Below are 16,243 nucleotides of genomic sequence, written 5' to 3'. Positions count from 1 at the left end.
AGAGCAGGACCCAGCCAAACTCGCTGCGCCACCGCACATCCCAGGATATAATAATTATATTATATCATTTAATAACAAGGGGGGCATGGTGGCGCAGCGGGTTTGGCTGGGTCCTGCTCTCTCGTTGATCTGGGTTTCGAGTCCCTCTTGGGGTGCCTTGTGACGGATTGGTGTCCCATCCTGGGTGTGTCCCCTCCCCCTCCAGCCTTGCGCCCTGTGTTGCCAGGTTAGGCTCCGGTTCACCGCTACCCGACTCGGGACAAGTGGTTTCAGTCAATGTGTGCGTGTGTATTTAATAACAATAACATTGTATTGTTAATAGGGGTGCGGTGGCGCAGTGGGTTGAGCCACAGTCCTCCTCTCCGGTGGGTCTGGGGTTCGGGTCCCGCTTGGGGTGCCTTGCGACGGACTGGCGTCCCGTCCTGGGTGTGTCCCTTCCCCCTCCGGCCTTACGCCCTGTGTTACCGGGTAGGCTCCGGTTCCCCGTGACCCCATATGGGATAAGCGGTTCAGAAAATGTGTGTGTGTGTGTGTGTGTGTGTGTATTGTTAATCACCAGTTTTTTGCATTATAAAAAGTTTTTAATATTACTAAGCAATTTATTTTTTGGTGGAAAACAAATCAAGACTACAAATTGTATTCTAGGACCACGTTGGACATGCATGCATACCAGCTGTTGTTGTTTTACCCAAGGCCTGTTATCCTTACGGAGAAAGTCACGGCACGATCCTGTACGGTCGCTTCTCGTGTCCGGGGTTGCGATCCTTCGTATTTGACGGTGTGGATTTCACATTGCTGGAGTAGTCATCCGATAAAGTAACCGTTGTCTGTGCCATGTGCGGAAAAAGGCCACGCTCCTTATCCATAATTACCTGGCTAATTAGTTAATTATTTAATTAATGCGCACCGTTGCGGAAGAACAGCTCGCCAGTATCGTTGTTTGTTTTGCCTAGGTACACATGGTCAAGCCTCACGCATTAAGCGTGCTAGAGACCTTGTTTGCTCAGCTCTTTTCGCTGTGACAGCTCTCACAGGCACGCCTCAAGCGTGAACCCGGAGCCGCGGAGCCCCGACACAAGCAACCACTCTGCAGGAAAATCTTTCTCGGCAGAACGGCTGCAGTCCAAGGGCAGGAATGCTCGGTGAGGTCAAAGGTGGACATCGCAACCCTGAGAAAGTACAGGGAGTTAACCGCCTCTGTCTCTCCTCTTGCCCTTGGGATTCTATTCACTCACTCTTCAAAGAATGTTCCCTTTCCCATAGCCGAGAAGGAAGTGCAGCATTAATGTTTTACAGAAATAGGCAAATTCATGCTCACCGTGATGTTCTTCACAATGCCGTTATCCTTCAGGCGACAAAAATATAAGTATTGCACTGTAAACCAGGAATAATGTTTCGGCTTTTCTGTGCTGTTCTTGTTCATATATAATGCGGTCCACATCACAAGGACTGTTCAAGGAAATCATAATTCCATTGTATTTTTGAGTCAAAGTTTTAATATGTTTTACTGCAGTGGACAAATTGATGCTTCCACCAGCACCCATCTATCAAAGGTTAGCCTTTGTGTGCGTTCATTTGTCTGCATGATGTGAGAGCTCTAGTCCGGCAGGTGAGTGGAATGCAGAGTGACAAGTCTTGAAATACTACAATTTGAGCACTTCTAATAATGCAGACTCCGCTCTTAAATTAGGTTGGCATTTGAAGGACATCGGCTGCATCCCATGTGCATTGTGCAAAAATCATGATACGGAAACTGCAAAGCATTTTGGGATAACTTACTATACAAATGTGGTCTGACCTTAATTACTGGAGGACATTGTGCCTATTAAAATAAGAGAAAGGAAAGCAGAATAATAGATTAGGTATTAATTAACATTTGGAACACTTCATTTTAAAAGTAATTTATGAAAAAAAAACTTTCAGTTCAGAAGAACACATCAGTTCTCTGGAGTTTTGAACTGAACATATTACAGAAACAAATTAAATCAGGCTTTATCATACAGGGGATGAAGTACATGTGAGGTTAGTCTTTAAGTGGCGAGTTAAGCTACTCAACTGAGTAGCAGCAAATGTGATTACACAGTACACTTAATTATGCCAGTATTTCAAATTATTATGCAGCACTTTATTTTTGGCAGAACTTATAATACATATACATATGTAATAGTTATTTAATATTTAGACATATCTTTTTAATCTGTGACAAAGTACCAAAGCAAAAGATTGGACATTTTAATTACCAGGAAATCCATTGCTACAATTTCATGATTTACAGCTAAACATAATATGCTACTGATACATTGTTAATCTATTCTGCTATATGTCTGCAAAGCAAAACAAATCAATGTAATGAAATACAGTGTATGCAGCCCATATACCATTTTCTGATGTAGAAAGCAACACCACATTTGTCTAGAAATGTTTCCAGTTTGCATCAGAAAATAGACTCTTTAAATGTAAATATTACTGAATCTTACAGGTGACAGGATGTAAAGAGTAGTTGGTTCAATAACCAGGCCCTGGTGTCCTGGCAGTGATTCATGTGGAAATGACAGTGTTTATGTGGGCTGCTTCATGGCATTACGAGGTTCTGCTGCATTCCTGTCGCATTCCCATGCTCTGCTGGTTTGAGTGATGTTTTAACAGGACTCTGCTGCGTTTCTAGCAATAGTTTTCAAATAGCATTTATTACAGATAACACTCACTGTTTATTTTGACTTTCATATATATGAGATTCTTCCCAAGGTTCTTTGGTAGACCTAAGTCTAAATATTGGTTTTGGAGGACTGGTTCTCATTTGGAATTTTTAAGATATCATGGATGCATGCAGTTATTACAAAATTCAAATTATTACCCTTTCAGGAACCAGCAGGCAGTAGGACAGGGGTTAGGAATGTAATCTTTCAGTCTGAAGGTTGCTGGTTTGAATCCTGCATCTGCTGTATTAGCCTTAATCAAGGTATGGATTCATGTATTACTCAAGTAAGAACATCATCATTGCATTCATCTGTTTGTTGAGCCATCCATTTTCAAACTCCCACTAAGGGTTGCAGGGCAGATCAGGCAGGTCATACTTCCCTATTCACAGCAACTGTTTCTAACTCTTCCTAAGGGAACTTGACATTTTCCCAGGCCAAAACAGAGATACGTTATAATATCTCCCATGTGTCTTGGGTATTCCCCAAAGCCTGATGTAATTCACTCATTGTATTTTTCTCTGTACATGTACATTGCTTTGGAGAAAAGTGATTGCTAAATGAATAAATGTAAATATAATGTAAGCCTTCTCCCAGTCGGATGGGCCTAGTACACATCGAGTAAGAAGCACCCAGGGGGGCATTCTTACTAGATGCCGGAATCGCCTAGACTGGCCCCTCTCAACTTGAAGGACCAGTGTCTATACTCTAAGGACCCATCTCACTGCTAAGCATTTCACCCAGTTACAGTATGAGTCTCAACACCTTGTGGAGAAGTGTAATTTCTGCACGTTGTACCTATAGTCTTGTTTTTTCGATCACTTCTGAATGCTTGTGACAGTAGATGAGCTGGGGGTGGGATGTGCACCGAGTTGCAATTTGTCAGCGTTATCTGAGAATTCAACTCACGCTCCATCACCACAGTTGTGTACAATGTTTACTGCAGCTGTTGCACCAAGCCATTGGTCAGTCTGATGATTTCCTCTGCTGTCATGTGAAAAATGCATAAACTCCTTTGCCTCAGACGGACTCTTTCCCCAACTGAAGAGATGCTAACTATCACCTCAGATTTGGCTTGCTGCATGAAACATTGATAGTTAGAAAACATCCACTGATGCCCCATTTTGAAAGTGGTTTCATTCTTCATACATCAACAGCGTGGCCTGAAATTCTGCTTTCACTTCCTGTGTGTTGTTGCCAGAGAGTTTGCCAGAAACTTTTTCAGGATATCTGAAATTGATTTACCATGGCAGCACAAAACTTCTCCCACATCTGGGCTTTTGATTCTGCAACTGCTGGTGCCATGGCCTTTTTATCCTGTCGAAACCTTCATGCCACAGCTGGAGTTCTCTGTACTAGTAACGCACCATAGGTCTACATCTTTAACCCGATGTTTTATTTTACAGTTGTTGAACACCAATTGGGTCTTGCTCAACTACCATGACAATGACTACCTTCCACCTGTAGTTTCTTATAGCAGCTTCCATAAAAAGTCTTGTACAGGGGCCTTTCAACCACACTTTCTTCTGGAGGTGGGAGTTAACCCTTCCAACTTGGGCCTTCCTGGTCTGTCCAATGGTCTCCTCAACCCCCTGCTCCAGCTCACCACCAGGATGTGATCAGCTTACATCTTAGCACTTCTCTTCACCGAAGTGTCCAGAACATATTGCCTTGGGTCAGGTGACACAAGTATAAACTTGATCATTGACCTTTGACCTACAGTACTCAGGTACTGAGTAGACTTGTGGTCTGCTGTGTGCTCATATATGGCCAATTTGTGACTATCCCAGAAGCCCAATAAAAACTCTCTACTTTGATTCAGATCAGGCATTCCAGTCTTCCTGATTGTACCACTTCTGGAGTGTGTCCAGTGAAATTTCCATAAGAACTAAAGAGTTGGTAGGTGGTGACCACTCTCATGTCTACAGAGTCTCCAGGATGGACACACCGCATAGTACTAACATCACCTTGCCTGCTGTGTAAATGGACAGATCAATGTAAAGTTGCTTATCTAATATTGTAAGTTGGCTTGAATGAAGACATCAGCTAAATAGAAGTTAATAAAAAGAAATATAGAATTAAAATTAGCATTAAAGTGTGCCGTGTTAATAGTGCTGGATTAAAACAAGGGAAGTAAGTACCCTAACTCTTCAAAGGCAGCACCCACAATCCATCAGTGTATATTTTACTGGAGAAAAGTTAGATTTCTCATAACGTGGTTTACAGTTTTAGTGCATGTTGGTCTGTTTATAAGCGACGAGGTATGATAAATATAAGGAACCTTAAGTTGCTAGTCAGAATTCGACACGACAAAACTAACACGTCAGAACCGAACTATGGGCGAGCAGAGAAGTGTGCGCCACACAGAAGTCTCCTCCCCCAGTCCGCATCATCCCACGTTTGAAGAAAGAAATGTGAGACAAGGGTATTGAAAACGGGAGGCAGCCGTGGTAAACAGTAGTGTTTATTGGGCATTTAGTGCGCGAAAGATGCCGCGGTGCTCCCTCGCGGACGGCCGGCGTTCGTTGCCAGGCAGTCGGTTCTCCCAGCGGCCGTGACGATTGTTGCAGCGCGCGCGCGCGACTCGCGCTCCTCGCTCTCCTTTGCCTGCTCTGCTCTGCTCTCCTCTCCTCGCCTCAGATTCCACAGAAGAATCGCACCAGTCCCTCCTTCTCCGCTTGCAACTCGTCAACTGCTGCTCTTTTTTAAATATAAATATATATTTCTTGTTAAGCTGTATTTGAAACGCCGGCTTTTCCGGTGTACATGTAATACCCGTTCATTTTTGTTCCCGCCGCACTTTGGCTCCTCAGCAGTTCACCTGATCCGCTCGTGCGCGCGTGGCGGAGCGGCCGCGCGCTCCCACTCCAGGTGCTCATGACCACCGCGAAGCAGCAGAACGCGCCCGCGAAAGCGGCTCCGCAGCCGGACCAGGTATTGTTCTGATTCTGCCCGTGTGCTCCTGCTCGCTTATTTATTCTTCTTCATGTACTTGAAACAAACTGTGTTTGTTGCACACACTTGACTCTGTCTGCGCTCAAAAAAATGTTCCATGATTCGTCGCAGTTTTTTTTTTTTTTTTTTCTTTTTTTTGCGTGCATGCGCAAATTTGGGCGCTCCTCAAGTTGTTTGTGTAACGAAGTGGTTCGTATTATTATTATCATAATCATCATCATCGTCATTTCAGTACATTTTCCAGGTGACCACTTGGAGCTCCATCATTTATCCGTCTCGTGGATCCTTTCCCTCACCTGCGTGAGTGTAAAGTTGGTTGTCTGCCTGGTACTGACTGTCAGTCACTTGCTTGGGTCGAAGGCTTCAGCCAAAAAAATGTTAATAAAAACAGCTGCTGAGTCAACGGTAGTGTAAATGGTTGTCCTGATTTGGTGTAGACAAGCAGCATGTCACAAAACCTGGTTTACAGTATTACTGGATCGTTACTAAGTAAATGAGGTTGAATAATGTAAGGGAACTTAAGTTAGGAGGCAGAACTTGAGTCAAATTGTTAAAGCTTACAGCAAGATCATCAGCAGAACTATGACACGTTTCCCCTTCCTGCCATAAATGCATTTTGCACAGATTCACATTCGTGTGACCCTGTGACAGTCAGCTGATCATTGAAAACTCGCACTTTTAAAATGATGTGAAGGTCCATAACTATCTGGAGAAGCTGGCTGGAGTGATTTCAAGGTTTGAAAGGTGCTGTGCTGGTCTTCAGGTACCTTTAAAACATGACAGACAGGGATGGAGAACAGCTCCATTATCCATCACCAACCCATAATTAATCACAAAAGTCAGTTTTGGAACATGGTAATGCACACCTTTTTTTACACTGACTCTTGGCAGTGTGGTCGTTTTCCAAGGATTTTTTTTTTTTTCTTTCCCTTTGTCCTTTCTGTTCACTCAATTTATTATAGCTGGTGAATTATTTATATTTACACAGCTTATTGAATGTCTTAATCACAGTGTGGTAGTTCTGTGTGTGTGTGGATTGATGAGTGAAGGAGCTTCGGGAATATGAGCTGCCTGTGCATGTAGTGAAATGTTTAAATGTTGCATTGAGCTCTTTAGACATACAGCCACAATTGTGTGCAACTGAATATTGTTCCAAAAATGATCAATTGTCTAACACCGTCTCTTTTGACAAACCTGTGACTAAGGAAATAGTGATGATTGTAATAACTATTTTAATCTCCATTCTGCAGTATATACTTTAAGAGGACTGTGCATTCCCATCTCCATTCTATATTCACTCATCCCTTGTATCACTTGAGTTACTTTATTTTATAAGGGGCGTAGTTAACGGTCCGTTACAACGGCACAGGAGAAAAGACTTGATTAATGTGAAGTATTCTATCTAGAGATTTATCTCTATCAGAAGAAGGCATTTAAGCACTCTTATTTAAGTCTGCTTTTTATCAAGGCAGGAAACATTTATGTAGAATGCAATATCAAATTAGTTTGGAGGCTTCACTATTCAGGGATGTAGGTTGTACGACAATCATCGCAATCAGTGAGCTTTCTTTTGGAACAATATTAATCACTTTGGTAATTAATTTTGATCGGTGTTCATGAATTCCACACTGTAATTTCCTCTTAAGAGTTGAAAATGTTTCACACATTCAAGTGAACTTTTGTCAGTGAAAATCAAATGTACCAAAAGTGAAACTTTCAGAGGCATCCGAATATGATACGAGGCGTTTCTGATGACACCTTCTTAAAATTGCCAAATTGATGTGAGATAGAAGCCTTCTTCCTGTCAGACGCCCGACAGATACTGTTTTCTTTCACACAGTGATGACTGCTTTGAAAGGAGGAGCACAGTGTTGCACAAATTTGCTGTAGTCACAAGATGGATCTAATTATGTCTTGTTCCTGCTATTTGGTGTCTGATTTATTGCAGCGTTCGTTAGAAGTTGACAAAGTAGGTAGAAGCAGTCGTACACAGCATCAGGCTAATCAGTCATCTGACAAGACCATTGTGATTCTTTAATGATTCGCTGCATGAGTGTGTTGTTTTTGTGCGTACCAAAAGCAAAATTAAAATTATATTTGTTGGTATGATGACATGAGCACTGCTGATGCCAGACCTTGTTGTGTTTAGAGTGTTCATTATAAATGTTGGTTTACCTTGAGTGTAAAGCATCACAAAAACGTTGAAACATACAAACGAAACAACTCGTCAAATCATGTTACGTCCTCCGTGCCAACAGAGCAGAGCACCAATTACTGCCAGAACGGAGGGTAATTAAATTAGTTGTCTGAAAATGCATAACTATACGTCTCTGTGTAAGCCAGTGGATGCTCTCCAGCTAAGCCATATTTCCATGGTTGTGTTTCTGTTACGAGATTATGCCAGCATGCAGTGTCTTCCGATAAAGTGCCAGGAGGCCCACACGCATCCAAGTGGCACTGTCCTCCAAGCGTGATTTCATAACGTTAATGTGGAGCACGATACAGTCCTCTGAGCCATGAGCTCCCAGTCTGTAGGAAAGGGTTTGAGGCTAGCTCACTGTGATGCTCAAGCACACCACTGCTTGATGGAAATGAATTTTGTACATCAGCACCAAGCAGATGGAGAGCCGCTGAAGTTGAGCCAGTGCTGACATCCAACGCAAGCTGCATTTAGAAGGCCCTCGAAATTGGGGTTCTTGGTGTTTATGGAATGTTCTGCCTCTTTTCCATGTGGGGTGCTTTACTTAGGTGGACTAGATTATTGGGTGTCTATGATTGTGACTGTGGTGAACAGGTTTCTTTCACAATGAAGGCTCAGCTAGAGTCAGAGGGACAAAGATTACGCATCTTCAGAACCGCTTGTCCCATACAGGGTCACGGGGAACCGGAGCCTACCCGGTAACACAGGGCGTAAGGCCGGAGGGGGAGGGGACACACCCAGGACGGGACGCCAGTCCATCACAAGGCACCCCAAGCAGGACTCGAACCCCAGACCCACCAGAGAGCAGGACTGCGGTCCAACCCACTGCGCCACCGCACCCCCATTACAAAGATTACGTTTACATGTATTCACTTAGCTGACGCTTTTTTTCCCAAGCGACTTAACTGTACGTACCTTAACATTGTATTTACCCATTTATACAGCTGCGTAATTTTTACTGGAGCAATTTAGGGTAAGTACCTTGCTCAAGGGTACTACAGCTGGCAGAAATCAAACCTGCAACCTGATTGGTCTTCGTTTGGTCCAAAGGCAGTAGCTCTAACCACAACACTACCAGCTGTCCGTATGTCCCTAGCTTATTGAGGACAGTGTGCTAGAAGCACACCATCCTTGAACTATTGTAGATAGAAACTGTTGATGGGTGAGTCCTTTGTAATGCACTTGTCTGCTGTGACTCTTTCACAATATTCCCTGTTGGGGTGCAAAAAGAAAGCCTGCTGTGTTTTGTAACCAAGGACGTTTGTGCGTTCCAGAGCCTGCGCAGCTCCTTCAGTGTATTTATTTGTTTGCTTGCTTTCTACCGACTCAGCATTGCATTTCTGGAAAGGCACCGATAAGGACTTGGGCCAGAAATGAAGATTCTGGAAATCCAAGTTAATATGCTCTTTTCAGAATGAGAATAAATATTTGAGAGTGCTGTCGCTGACAAGACAAGCAGGAAGACGGATCTGAGTGAGAATCATGTTGGATGTCTGGAGGCACTGTTTGATGCATGTCTATTTTAAGTGTAATTATGAGCAATTGAGGCATGATGTTGACTCCATCGTTGTGATGAGTTTGTAGATTGGGATTCATCGTTGTTATGCATCTTGCAATTTTTTTTCTCTTCCCAAGTTTAAATGTGCTCTCAGCTACTGTTCCAGTGCAGCTCATGGCAGCAAGAGAGAATTGTAATATAGTTATGAATATTTAACACAAGGAGTACCTTTCTCCCATCTGAAGCGTAAACCAAATGTCACAACAATTCACTGTGTCACTGATTATTCAGTCCCTTTGCTGTATGCCTGGATTTACAAACTGGGAATTTAAAGGTATCTCAAAATTTGCGTATCTCTGTAGTGGACACTTTTCTCCAGGGTGACTTACAATGTTAAATTTTAGGGTGAGTACCTTGCTCTAGGGTACTACAGCCAGAAGTGTGATTTGAACCTGAAACCTTTGGGTCTAAAGACAGCAGTTCTAACCAGTATGCTACCAGCTATGCCTTTTTTAATTATTTTTTAAATAATAAAAAAAAGGGAACTTCTCTAGTGTTGCTTCTAGTATTAGAAAATGTAGCTCTTGCAGGACTTATTTAAAAGTGACACCTGTGTTCCTTGTGCAGTAAATGAGATCATTGATTATAGGTCACAGATTACATCATTTATTATGGAAGTAGTTCAGAACTTTGCACTAAAATTGCTTTTCCTCATGGGTTGTATGAGGATTCCACACAAAGGCTCTCCTTGAGCCAGTTTAATTTCATTTTTACAAATTGCCATATAATTTCTCTAAAGGATGTTATTTCCCCAATTGAGGAGATGTGCCATTCCGTCCATGCGTTTCTAAAGTGGTTACATGGATTGATAGACATGATGCTTCACGCCCTCACTAATTGCTGCTTGCAGCTGTATTTTCCAAGTTCTAATTTGGGAAATGTCAATGGCTGTGAATGGATGTCAGCTGCAAGAAGGCATTGTGGCCTTTTAATTTTTTTTCTTTTTTTTTTTTTTTTTTAAAAGAAATTGTGTATTTGGGTTATTGACAAGAACTGGCTACAGAAAGGCGTTGCACAACTATTGTGTGCAACCAATTTGCAGCCTAATCTCTGGAATAATAAACTGCCATTAAGTTTTACGCAGTGGTGGGACCTTTAACCAGGTTATTTGGTAAGAACGTACTGCTGAATTTTATTCGACATTGTGTCATGTACAGCTAAATGCCAGGGAGCACTTTGATGATAATTGAGAGAAAAATGCCTGATTCACTCTGCTGAAATGATAATTAAAGTAATAATTTAAAATGTTAAGATTCATTGTGTACACAATTAAAACTCAATTACCTCCATCACTCCTGTTTGCATTTTGCCTGTGTTGGTACCTTAGCTCGCACTGATAGTGGCACAGACCTTGTGCACTCTACCGTTTTTTTAAAAAAAAATACCAGTATGAGTACTGAGCACTCTCACATCAGTATTAGATGGTACGAAGAAGTGATACGAGTACTTTTTTTATAGGCGGTCTTGTTTGCCCTGTGCTGCAATTGATTAAACTGACTAAAACAGCAAATAGCCATAGTCAGCTAGCTAATTTCCTGTAGCCAAACAAAATACATAATTTCCTTCACAGGCAAACCATGTGATAACATCAGCAATAGTGACACAATTCATATGTCAGTCTTATCAGGGAAAATATGTTGGTATTTTTTTCAATAGTTGACGCAAGGTGTTAAAGGTGGTATCGACTTGATACCTGTACATTTCAGTAATACTGGTGCACCCCGGAGATGGCTTGCATGCCATCTGGAGAAACAGCTCAGCGACTGCCATACTTTATGTTGTCTGGAGACTGTGGCTTTACATCTGTCTGCATTGGAGGGGAATCATCTTCATCTGCAAAAGCCACATCTTTAAAAAAAAAAAAAAAAACAATCCAACAATCGCTAAGGGCCATGTGTTCGGAGATGTGTATTATAGATATGGAAAAGCAATTAAGGAAAACAAAAGCCTAAGGTACTTCTCTGTTTAGTAAGTATATACACAAGCTGGTGCATTAGGGCAGTGGTGTCAAATGGTGTGTACATTTATACTTTCTTGGAAAATATGGCCTGAAATAAACATTTATATGCCTAATAGACTAATTGTACCAACTAAGGCAAGAAATTTGCTTGGGGGAATAGCTGATACGTCAGCTATCCATGATGACGTGAGTATAACATTCCCGCTCCAGCGAAAAGTGCCTTGTATTTTTCCTCCTCTGGAGCAGTTTCACAGAAATGTTTCTGGACACTGGAAAAGTTCCCATCCCAAAGCAGGTGCTGGAAGCTTTTCGGCTGAGGTGTTTGACCTCCTGCAATTAGCACCAGCCTCTCGGTGGAGATGAGCATATGGCCAAAAACGTTCCCCATGTTTATAGTTGACATTTGGGGTTAAATGTTTCTGTAGCATAGTTCCCAGGGTATAATTAGGGTTGGAAAAGGGGGGGAGGTACATTATAATGCAGATTACTATTGTCAAGTAAATGGGCATAAGAGTACTTTTTTACGTTTATGATTTAGGTATTGCTCACTAAATGTCTCTTACCAGAAGTATATATTCATTTTTTCTGTCTCACGTTTCTGTCTGGTGGTGGAATTTCAAAGCAATTGTTTTTAAACAAGAGGCCACACAATCTTATATATGTACTCCTATCATCCCACTGTGATTAGAAATGAAAAGGTTTAACAGCAAGTACATTGACTTCTGGTGTCCATAAACAGGGTTTGATGTGTAATGCCTGAGGTGTGGGTCACCAGTAATTTCATGTTTATTTGTGTTTATCCCTTAAAGCTCAGGAGGTATTTTATTGTGTCTTGGCGACATGCTCATAAAACAGGGCGTAAATTCTTGTTGAGGGACAAATTTGTGTGCTTGGCATATAGAGGTTTATGTGTGCACATGAATAATGGTGATGTGTGGGATCTGGACCCCTTTTCATTACCATTCTGATCATGCCTCAGGTGCTCTTACTGCAAGGAAGGTAGATACCTGTCAGGGGTCGAATTATGAGCGCAGTAACCTATCCACGGTGTGCTGTCTTAGTGCACCTTGATGAGTCGCATTCACCAGAGAATCATAATTGATCCGGAGCCTAAAACCTCTGCTGGAAACTGATGCTCGGAGTTTCTGCGCACATTGTCTTTGCATCGTTGTGTAATCTTTGTCTTTGGTGCCAGACTCTTCATATCAAAACAACCACTTGTAAGACTGGAAACTATTTTTTTTTTTTTTTTTTTTTTTTTTTTTTTTATAACCTGAAGGTTATTTATTTGAGAGAAATACCCAATAAGGATGCAGTGAGATGCAATTTGGCAGGTATAATTTTTTTTCAGCATTATGATATTCTACTAGAGACAACAGTGCATTTGTACCTTTAGCGTGTTCTGTATTATTGTGGTCCTTGAATTTCAGTTATGGATATTATAGCAGCTTATAACCAAATGGTAATTTAACGAGGCCAAGTTAATGAAGCTAAGCACGATTGCAAAGAATCTCCTTCCGTCAGTCAGGTTCCAGCCTGATGATCCAAAAAAAGCCTGCTGGCACCTCCAAGTCGTTCTCCTTGAAGGTTCATCACAGGCTTGGCAGACCCTGTTTTGCTGCAGAGAATATGGCCCAGCTGCCTTTGGTACTGTTGTTTTTTTTTATTATTAATCAAACGCTGGCAGCCATTCCGTGTAGAGTAACAGATCATCCCTGAAAATGTACCTTCATTATGACACTGCCTGGGCCAAGTCCAGCTTCCATCATGCAAGATGTGTAACTTTGCTCTGTTTGTGCTTCTGCAGATGCAGTGACTGATTTTGTAGTCTTTCGGCCACCGTTCTAATGCATGATGATGTCGTCAATTGATAAAGAATAAGGAAAAATGGTCTTGAAGTAAAACTACCCCACAACCTAGATATGATAAACTTGCAGACAATGTTTTTCCACCCCCATATCTTGGCCATTTTGCAGTCAAATCTGCATTATTTTTAAAAGGAAAATACAAGTTGAATTGTGGCCATGAACAGGATGTTAAAAATACTGCTATCACAAATTTAGAGAGTTTCCCCACCATCTGATTTAAAAGTTAGGCAACGCAGCAGCAAACGCTGTACCCGGGGAAGCCTCTTTAATTTGCCACTCTTACTAAAAGCAAAGGTTTAACAGAGAAAGTGGTTTGTCTTTAAAAGAATGGTAATGAATAGTCATAATCTGATGAAACACAACATATTTTTTGTATAGCCTGTTTTACAACAGTTTGTTTCATGTACAGTTTAGACAGTGTGTCAACATTGCCAATAATTCAGCACAGCTATGTCTGCCAGAGTAACAGACTGCGAGTGAAGGCGACACATGCCCTCCCTTTTCAGCGTACGCTATGTTCTAACGTAGCCTAGGAACCGTGAAAAGACCATACCGATTTCCATGAATGCATCAACCGACTTCATTAGCCAACTTTGGGGTCGTCGTGACTCCTGGCAGAGGAAGATTCGCATCCATTCCGCCCGTAGCATGCTCAAGTAACAGCTTCATTGGGCGAAGCATCTCCACTTCGTGCGTCGGTGTGATTTTTCAGACAAGTGTGCTTTACAGCACTGGGGGGCTTGCCAGCCCAAGCTTTGTGCTGTGTCAAGTCAAAAGGCAGAGGAGGGAGAACAATTGACTCTTTTCTTGGGCTCCTTGGTTGCTGGTGCTTTGTTAATAAAATTCTGTCAACAGAAAACCAGAATGCGTGGGCTGAAAATACTGGGACTTAGCATGAAAATGTATCAAAGCTTCTTTATAATGGAGGATATTTAATAGGGCTATTAAGTGAAGATTGTGTACTGGTCTTGGACCTTTGTAATGGGGAGTAGGAAGAAAAAGCAGCAGGGGGCAGAAATTCGACAGCACTGTGGTGGAGTGGGAAACGTTATAGCCTCAGCGCCTGAGCTGTCTGAGTGTGGGTTCGGATCCGGGTCAGCTTGCAAGGAGTTTTCATGTTCTCCCCACGGTTGTGCAAATTTATTTTGGGTGCTGTGGTTTCCTTCCACAGTCCAAAGATGTATTTCATGTGAACTTGTGCCTCTAACTTGGCTTTGTGTGTATGACTATCCTGTAATGCACTGGCTAATAATAGTTCCCCACTCATATAATTGCCCAGAACTTGCTTTTGGATGTATTTGTTTGTGTGTATTTCTACTGTGTCTCTTTCACCAGTGGGCCAGTGTCCGGGTTCCTTTTCCCTCAGAATGTACTTTTATTATGCACTTCTGCACCTAAAGAACTTTTGCAGGTATCTTGGTCCCAGTTCAGCAGGCTGTGTGTGAACATAGTGAGAAATGAGATGCCTATCAGTCAGTGTCCTTTCAAGCATCTGTCTCTTATCCCCAGGGACACACAATGTCTGAAATGTTATCGTTTTTCGATATTGTGTCAGCATTGGTCAGCATTCATGTCTAGTCTGCAAACTTTCCTACTTAAAAATTTTTTAAAACTTTTGTTAGTGTTCAAGTTTATGAAATATGCTTGTTACGTACTGTACAGGAACTTAAATAATGCTTAAAGCATTTCAGTTCAGCTTTCTTTAGAAGAAAGGTATTTCAGTTTTTTTTCTTTTTACAGAAGGCATTCATTTGAAGCTATGTAACCTGCAAGGTCATTGGCATAGAAAAAAGAAATGTATTACTACTGATGATATTCTTTCTAATAGGTGTTAGTATACCTACAGAGAGATGTGTATTAGATGTACACTGTAACAAATGGGGTTATTATACAAGTGGACATGACTCGCAAAGGATCCCTGGCAAGGTGTCTATCTCATGTCCTGATTAGACTCTAGTGGTGGAGCTTCTGGTGGAGTTTATATCCCTCCATCATCACCGTTAGAGGCACGTCTGTCCTTCTCAAAGCCTTTCCTGTCTTTTCCCTCAAGACACATTGCGCCTGACAGTTGAATAGGGCCTTTTAAAAGACCAGTATACATATTCAATGAGACGATGAAATCTGAAAAGCTCCCCAGTCACGTTCACCAACCCAATTTGTATTTTGTTCAAATTGATGGTGCATTCTTTTTGCATCCATCAGTTGAAGCCAGTGTAATGATTTAAATGCACTCAATATACATGCATCTTATTTGATATGCTCTGTTGACCATCCCCCTAATACATAGAAAAAGTAAAATCAATAGTTATTATTGAGTATTTCTGTGCCGCATGAAGCTCAATGATTTCTAAATGTAATTGCAATGAATACAATATGTTTAAGCACGCACCTACAGACCACCGAATCACACAGCGAATGAGTACAAAGGCTTTCCATCAAAGCCTGTCAGTTCTGATGGACCTCCAGAAACCTGGATTGCAGTCCTGATTGTAGGAAACACTATGGTGAAGGTGTTTCATCCACGCACTGCTTCAATCAAAGAGGCTGGGAAGTTTAGCAGTATCACCAGTGTTGGCTTTGCACCCTAACAGTGCTACTGAAAAATGTGTTCGCTGTGATGCCACCCCTTAGGACACATGGCCATCTCTGCAGGATGCAATGGTAAAACAGAAATACCTTTTATGCCTTCTGAAGCATATAGTGTGGCTCCACTGTCGCAGTGCCCGACATTCTGCTTAAAGACCACTGGAAAACTTTTAATTGCAAGCATATTGAAGAGGAAAAAATATAATGATGAAATTAACAAAAAAGAAAAAGTCTTAGGCACAATAAAAACAAGAAATATTTTGTGCGTGGGATGATACACAAAACGTGTTTGAAAAAGCACTGCATTGTTAAAATTCTCTTACCCTGTTTATAGTAGGGGAAAAAGGTTTTATAGGTCGCTGAAGTGAGGGTATATGTATACCTCTTTACTAGTGCAGTTATTCTAATCAAAGGTCATCC

The 16,243-nt window shown here is 41.7% G+C and overlaps 1 protein-coding gene across 5 annotated transcripts in view; it reads left to right on the top strand.

Moving 5' to 3' along the window:
* Positions 1–16,243, top strand: part of dpp6a (dipeptidyl-peptidase 6a) — a 178,707-nt gene that overhangs the window by 77,501 nt on the left and 84,963 nt on the right. Inside the window, exons 1-2 of one of the 5 annotated variants that reach the window (XM_029246224.1) lie at positions 5,086–5,146; positions 5,510–5,630. The exons of 3 other annotated variants lie outside the window; for them this stretch is intronic. In XM_029246224.1, coding sequence (XP_029102057.1) covers positions 5,574–5,630 — 57 coding nt within the window. In that variant the 5' untranslated portion in view covers positions 5,086–5,146; positions 5,510–5,573. Of the gene's footprint in view, positions 1–5,081; positions 5,631–16,243 lie in introns of those variants that run through there. One more of the 5 variants, XM_029246223.1, reaches the window with a different exon arrangement.

Source organism: Scleropages formosus, chromosome 19 (assembly GCF_900964775.1).
Source record: "Scleropages formosus chromosome 19, fSclFor1.1, whole genome shotgun sequence".
NCBI classification, from domain to species: Eukaryota; Metazoa; Chordata; class Actinopteri; order Osteoglossiformes; family Osteoglossidae; genus Scleropages; species Scleropages formosus.
This window is presented reverse-complemented; position numbering and strand designations above follow the sequence as displayed.